An 8,198-nucleotide genomic window follows, 5' to 3' on the forward strand; every position below is an offset into this window, starting at 1 on the left:
ATGACTTCAAATAGGGCTGCTCACAATCTTATAGTTATAACATTTAACATGGTAAAACATTTAACATTTAACACAACATCATGAATACCCCTATTAAGAAAATTGATAAAAATAAACATTGGTTAAAAATAAATAGTTTTCTTATACTATTTTGATACCTTTATTGACCGCCAAACGGACTATCTTTCTACAATCTACTCCACACGGACTAACTATCTTCCTACAATTTACTTTATACGGTCAACTATCTTCTTCCTTTATATTTTCCTTTTTTATATTTCTTACTTTTATTCATATAAATAATATAACTTGTAACGTATTCTTGACCTTTTGCGGTAGCCTCATTATCTTTTCCAACGTATTTTGATAACTCAAAATATGGCCGCACGCAACACTGACCTCACTTGGCCTTCACCTTCTTACACAACCGTTAGTCTAGTAACAGTACTTCCTTACAAAGAACTGAACCCCTGAAACCTTCATGGGTTGTAGCTTTACAGATTTAATTTTATAAATAAAAATAATTCCATTCATTTATATAAAAAAAAATTGCCAGCATTCGGTTCATTAGCTGGAAATTCTAAAACAATGCAAACTTAACACAAACGTGTTGATAAAACACAAGCGTCCTCTAATTTCTGCCCAAAACCAACACTAAACGGATCGCAAATTAAGCTCTACTTGTACCATCATATACAAATAACCCATCCACACGCAAAATTGCCATTGTTTGGCAAACGTGTAGAGACATCTTTACAATTTTCTACCACTTTTTCTCTTATATCGAAAGAGAAAAAATAAAATTTTGACTAACTGTTTATACCGTTTTTTAAGGAGAAGATGACTTATATTATATTATCTGAGCACTGATTTGATAATATGTGTTTTACTAGATTATTTTGGGTTATCTCCTGCGTCCTGGCAACATGCGGTTTGGTATTCCTAGCTTCGAAGACATACGACGATTTCGTTCACAAATCGATCGCCTTCGTAGTGGAAAGAGACTGGCTCTATTGGAACACGTCGTTTCCAGCTATATCCGTCTGTGAGGCGGATTCTGATCTGGGTACTACCACCATTGCAGCAATCAGGTCAAATTAATCGAAGTTGTCATACATTTATTATGATCATAGTAGTTATACATTTATGATATTCTCAACTTTCAGAATAGTAACATTACTTTAATAATAGTCCAGTAAAACTGAAAGTTAAACTAGAAGTAATTGAAAACTAATTTCGATCAATGGCGTCCGTTCCTTTTAAAAACGAAAGATAACCCCCCCCCCCCCTTCCTGATAAAGGATCATTTAACTCCTCTTCTGGCCAAGATAGCTGTGAGAAGAAACAGAGGAGAGCCTTTTTTTTCTGGGATTCAGAGTAATCATTTTTTTATTCTCTTGAATTCAACTTAATAATGCGCTTGTAGACTTCAAGAAGTGGTTCCCTGGCTAGGGACGGGAGAATAGATGGAGAGAGGAGAATGCTGAGAGAGAACATACCGCCTTACCATACACCTGAGTTTACTCCGAACTTTCTTTCTCACCCAACTGGATCATGATCTTCAAAAAATTACATCAATATTTGCAATCTTCAATGCCCACAATTAAAAATGTATTAACTTAATCTAACCATGTTTTCTCTTGTTTACCCCGTTATAAAAACATATAAATTATACAATTACATCAACTCATCAATATTTGAAATCATCAATGGCTGCAATTAAAAATTTATTAATTTCACAAAACCATGTTATCTCTTGGCCACCCCATTATAACCATGTGAATTATACAATAGATTCCAGTAATGCTTTCTCTTGTCCACTCTCTACAGCCATTTAAATTGTTCAATAGATTCCCTTTCTTAGACTTCAAGAAAGTTTCAAGTCAGTTTTCTTTCAATTAAATCTCTTACATACAGTCCACTCATACCAATCCACATACTCTAAACTAAAGTAGCGCCTGGCCTTTAGTTGAAGGTGCACTTCATATAGAGTCTGATATAAAACTGTTTGAAAAGGATGATGGTAAAAGGTTTACCACTTCCTGGGGGTGCGTAAGAATTATATGGCAGATTTTTCAAATGGCCGTTATTTTTTTTAAAAATGTTTATTGCCAATAACTCCAAGAATATTATTATTAGCTTTAGTATATCAATTAGTAAAATTTAATGTATTAAATTGCGGAAATTTAAGCTATTAAATTGTGGCAATTTAAACTATTAAACTGAGGCAATTTAAAGTATTAAATTGCCACAGTTTAATACATTAAATTTTACTAATTAATATACTAAAGTTAATAATAATATTCTTGGAGTTATTGGCAATAAACCTTTTTTAAAAAAAATAACGGCCATTTGAAAAATCTGCCATATAATTCTTACGCACCCCCAGGAAGTGGTAAACCTTTTACCATCATACTTTTCAAACAGTTTTATATCAGACTCTATATGAAGTGCACCTTCAACTAAAGGCCAGGCGCTACTTTAGTTTAGAGTATGTGGATTGGTATGAGTGGACTGTATGTAAGAGATTTAATTGAAAGAAAACTGACTTGAAACTTTCTTCTTCTCTCTCCATCTATTCTTCCGTCCCTAGCCAGGGAACCACTTCTTGAAGTCTACAAGCGCATTATTAAGTATAATTCAAGAGAATAAAAAATTGATTACTCTAAAGTATTAAATTGCGGCAATTTAAAGTATTAAATTGTGGCAGTAAATAAATTTTAGTGTATAACAAGTATATGTATGGAGTATATATGGATTATATGTATGAGTATATATACCATCATAGATTTTAAAGGAGACTTATTTTTACAAGACTATTGTATTGCGTCAATACATATGAAAAGTCAGTTTTGACAGGAAAAGGGTTGTTTGTAGCTGAGGGAATTAAGCGACTGCATTGGCGCCGATTCAAATCCGCCCTGAAGTGGTGGGATTTTTTTCATTTCTGTAGTGGTCCCACGGAATGAAAACTTGACCCCACACCATGATTAAATTAGGTTGGTTACCTGTAAATAACCCTCCCCTCCTCCCCGCCATTATTATTGTCTGCTGTTACACTTATTTTCCCAAAAGTGTTATCAACTTTTCGGTCCTAGAACTGTAATTGTAAAAAAAAAAAAAAATCAGGGTTTTGGATAGGAATGAGAACAGAAAATTCAAATTTTCAAAAATTTTACCTTTAAAGGAGTAGTCCAAATTTCAGAGCATATGGTAATCTATTGGATATAAGTCTGGCGAAAAAGGTGGTTGAGTAAGGACTTCACGACATAGCTCGTTAAGTTTTTTCACTGTCTATCGTGAATTCGATATTCTAATAGTTTTGCCAGTTCTTGTTGATTTTGAACAACAATTTCTCCTCAGTAAACAAAATTGGCACATTTTATAAGTTTTGTTGTTACATTGTTTTGTTACTGCTCATTAGAAATAATGAGGAAACTAAAGAACATAATATAGTTGACAGCCAGACATATTTACTCAATCAAATCAATAATTAGCATAAACTAACACTGAATTGAAATTTTTTCTAGATTGTTCGGAGAACATCATAATCTGGATCTAGATACATTTCTAAACAATATTGTGTTTTTTGATGGAAACTGTTACGCATGTGAAGAATTGTGTGGTAACAACATAAATTGTACTGAAGATTTGACTTCTCTAGTTGAACAAGTAAGTAACTGGTTTTGTATAGATTATTATTATTAAACCTACCAAGAATTTTAATTTAAAATGATTGTTGAAGGTTCGACAACCATGTCATACTCTTTTTTCTAAATGCTCATGGATGGGACTGGTTATAAATTGCTGTGAGTTTTTCAAACCTTTAGTTACTGAAATAGGCCTATGTTATTCTATTAATTCAATCCATACTATTGGGTAAATATTTTTAACTTTAATATTTATATAAAATTAATAAAAATGCATGTATTTATCAATACATTTTTTTATTAGATCAATGGACCCCCAGAAATTTGTAGTGAACAAGCATATTGGTCCTGGAAGACTTGAATTAAAAGTAACAAAAGATATTATTGTAAGTTATCAACAATATTTCAATAACTTTTTAGTTGACAGTATGGCAAATTAAGAAGGGTTGGTCCAGGAGGCGATCTGAAAAAAAAAATAAAATTGTTGTAACTATTAATTAAATACCAACATTTTGAAGAAAATTGTAGATATTCATTAAAGCTGAAAACAAAAAGATATTATCTTAATATGAAAATTACTTTGCTTTAATAATGGTATAATTTTTTTTTATTTGATTTTTTTAATGAAACATATTCCAGAGATACTACAATAGACTGCAGTTAATTTCTCTATTGCGGTTCCCCTATTGGCTAGTCTATCTACTGTAGTTCCCCTATTGGCTAATCTATCTAATTTGCAGTTCCACCATCGGCTAATCTATCCAATTGGCGGTACTCCTACTGGCTCTCCCAATGCTAGTTGTGCTGTCATGAACTCTAGTCAATGATACAATCTACCACATACATCATATACAAAATAAATAAACAAGTATAAAAGGAAGATGGACCGAGTGTGGTCAAAGAAAAACTCAAAATAGTGATTAAACTATTTATATTGATTCAATGTTTTGCCCCACATTACAGACTTCATCAGGTCTAAAAAAGATACTAACACTTAAATGATGTAAACATAAATTAAAAAGATGTACAATAAAACTTAAAAATTAAATAAGAATAATAAAAGGTTTTAGACAATTTATGAAAATGGAAAAAAATAACAGATAAAAAAAGAAGAAATATATAATACAGTACAAACTAAAAGATGGAAAAAGGGGGAAAAGAATAAAATCAAGAATAAATGAAGATAATGAACAACATAGGAAACGTAACTAACAGACTGGAAGTCAGTGCGAAAGTGAACTGTGGACAGGATATTATAGTGAGTTGCGGTAATTGACAGTTAAAATTTCATTTTTTCATCAAATTTCATTTTAACTGTCAATTCCCAATCCTTTTCCCCCTTTTTCCATCTCTTAGTTTGTACTGTATTTTATATTTCTTCTTTTTTTAATCTGTTATTTTTTCCATTTTCATTAACGGAGTCTGAAGTTGTCCAACAACAAAAAATCCCAATGGCATTTAAAAATTTGAATCTCAAACATGTTTTGTTATTCTTAGCTGCAGTTTGGGAGGCTGTTCAGTCAAATACCATACGCAATTCATGGAATCCATTGTTGAGGAAAGAGAACATCCATGAAGTATCAACAGACAACAATGACGAAGCCAACCAACAGATGATCTGACCCTGATTAAAAGTATAAATCCTGATGCTTCAGTGAATGATACAAATGTTGATGAATGGGTAGTAGGTTGTGAGAATGAGTTCACATTTAAAACTGATGAGGGAATCATACAAAGTGTTATAGAAATCTCTACCAATAAAGAAGAAGAAGGTGAAAGAAGGGTTGAGGAACCAACAACGATAAAGCATGAAGAAGCAGTGACTCATTTCAATCACTGTCTGAAGGGGGCAACAGAGAACAATTTACAGAGGCAGCAAGTCCTTTTCTTACAACATCTGAGAGAAGAAGCAGTGAAGAAGTTTCTGTCGAAGTCCCAGCAAAAAAAAAAAATAAATAAATAACTGATTTCTTAAAAAAAAATTAACTTTTTAAAACTTCAAACTGTCAAAGTTCCAATAAAATATGTAAACAAATTAAATAAATAAAAACAGTTTTGTACATTCATATTGTTGAATTTTTTTACATAATTTTTCCTAATACTTTCTGTGATCCGAACTTCTTAGTGACCCAAACACCCTCTACAGCCATTATTTCGGACTATGGAGATTACACTGTATTTAATTTTATACTCCTACAATAGTTTTACCTTCTTTGTATGCTCTTAGCATCTTTTTAGCATTGATAAAATCTACGAAATGTCAGTATTTATCACTAATTTATGTATTATTCCTGACAACCATTTCATCGGACCTAAAAAAATTTCAGTTTTTTTTATCAAGAAAAATAATTTGTCTCACCTAAGTAACATAATTATCAGATAATATTATTCTTTTAATCAACATGCATAAATGCATTAAAATAGTAAAACTACATAATTATGTTTAACTTTATAGCTGATATTGATCCTTTTAGGTTTATATACATACAACTGAAGATGTACCTTTCATCAATACACCACAAGAAGGTAAACATATGGTAATATTGGGTTCAAATTTTAAAATAAAATTCACAGTAAGTAATTCTTAATTATTTCTAATAAATGATAGAAAAAATAAATGATTTTTTAACTTTAGTTTATAGATATAGCAAATCATGGTTTGGATGAGTAGAGTTTGGAGTTAATTTGTGCTGAACTGTATAATTTTATTTATAATAACCAACAATAATTGAAGCAATAGTTTGAAAAAGGAATCTAAGGTCAAAAACCCTTTTTCTGGAGATTGTGTTTTTAGAATCCTCTATATCCATTTTATTACTTACCAAAGTTTCGAAACTGTATCATAATTTTTAAAAGTGGTAACTACAATAAATGTGAGCTAATTTCATATTTTTATGTATCATTTACAAAACTGCAGACTATTGCTTTGATGATCGGCATACACTCTTTTTTCCAGCAACTACTTCAATTATAATTTGAGTGGAGTGGAGCAAATAGAAAACACTATTTCAGTATTTTTTTTAAAATTTATATTTTTTGAAAATAGACCAGGTGGCAGTCAATAAAGGTATCAAAATATTAAAAGAAAACTATTTTGATATCTTTATTGACCACCACCCGGACTATCTTCTTACAATCTACTTCATATGGTCAACTATCTTCTGCTAATTTAAAATTTCAGCTTGTTTCAGGTGGATAACAATACACTCTTAACCTTTTTTTTTTTTAATTTTAATTTTTACACTGTAATTTTTGTTGCATCAACAAATGGAGCAAAAAATGAAAATTTACAAATTACTTCAGCATTTACATTGTTTTGGTATTTATCCCACTCCACTCTATGTACGTATATTTACTCACATCTCATTAGAAAATATTCACTTTATTCATAGAGAGGAAAATAAATTGGTGATTCCAAAACTTTTTTTAGTCAATTTGAATTTTTTGTATTTTAGAATTTCTTAAATTTCTAAATGTTAAAATTAGTTTAATTTTAGAGTTTCCTTTTTTTTTATTATTAGTGCATTTAATTTTTTGCAATTTTTAATATCAATAATAAGTCCTCGAAGGTTAGATAATTCACTCTGCAGGGTACAAATCTGCAGTCGCAAAAGAGGAATCCTGCACCTCTTTGTTAAAAATTATGTTATTTTGTCCTCATGTTCTAGGTTACTGAGATCGTGAATGATTTTTTGCTTGACACAATACCTATTGAGCAAAGGAAGTGCAGATTCCATTACGAAAATAATTTGAAAGCTTACGAGCATTACAGTTATTCAGGATGTATTGTCAACTGCAGAGCTGAAGCACAAATCAACATTTGTCAATGCTTGCATCATTTCATGCCAAAATTAAGTAAGAAGTTACTAAACTCAGTATCTCTAGATTTTCTCTTATGAAATTAAATTGGCTTTTATTAGTTTATATATTAAAATTAATTTTGTATTTGAGAGTAGGTAACTTAAATTATTTATTTATCTAATATATAAAATTGAATATTTGTTTTTTCATACTTTGTGCATTGCCACACCATTCATGTGGTTGTGATGGGACTTTTTGCTATATTGTAATAATTTTATAATATTAAAAATAAAAAATAAAAAGAATCTGAATAGTTTTTTAAACTTTTTTCAAATATAAAGGAATTTGAATCGTTTTTTAACTTTATTTCAAATATAAGAGATAACTTTGGGTTCAAATTAAGAACACTAATATCAAATGGATAATAGAATTATATTTAAACTTTTATAATATAAAAAGACTCTTAATTTTATTATATAAAAAGAGAGAGAGAGACTCTTAATCTCAGGGCGTATGGTTGCTAGACAATCAGAATACAGATACAATAATTTCTCTTAATTTAAATTAAAATCTATTTTACACATGTATCTATTATTATGCATACAAAACTAACCAAGCTCACGATGTTCCTTTTGAGATCCTTGATGTTCTTTGTTCTTGCTATTGTTTGGCGTCCAAGATGGCTTCTTTCTTCATGCTGGACAGAATTTGATGAAGCTACATCCTCTCTCCTTGGAGTCCCAGACC

The 8,198-nt window shown here is 30.4% G+C and overlaps 1 protein-coding gene across 1 annotated transcript in view; it reads left to right on the top strand.

Annotated features, from left to right (window-relative positions):
• LOC136795624 (pickpocket protein 28-like) overlaps positions 1 to 8,198 on the top strand; it is a gene marked incomplete at its 3' end in the record, with an annotated part of 14,199 nt that overhangs the window by 4,395 nt on the left and 1,606 nt on the right. The window contains exons 2-7 of the mRNA XM_067046812.1: positions 894 to 1,091; positions 3,531 to 3,672; positions 3,746 to 3,879; positions 3,955 to 4,036; positions 6,125 to 6,223; positions 7,319 to 7,505. Of these exons, the coding sequence (XP_066902913.1) occupies positions 894 to 1,091; positions 3,531 to 3,672; positions 3,746 to 3,879; positions 3,955 to 4,036; positions 6,125 to 6,223; positions 7,319 to 7,505 (842 nt within the window). The remainder of the gene's footprint in view (positions 1 to 893; positions 1,092 to 3,530; positions 3,673 to 3,745; positions 3,880 to 3,954; positions 4,037 to 6,124; positions 6,224 to 7,318; positions 7,506 to 8,198) is intronic.

This window comes from Halyomorpha halys, unplaced genomic scaffold, assembly GCF_000696795.3.
Source record: "Halyomorpha halys isolate HHAL.00 unplaced genomic scaffold, Hhal_1.1 Scaffold78.1, whole genome shotgun sequence".
Classification (NCBI taxonomy): Eukaryota; Metazoa; Arthropoda; class Insecta; order Hemiptera; family Pentatomidae; genus Halyomorpha; species Halyomorpha halys.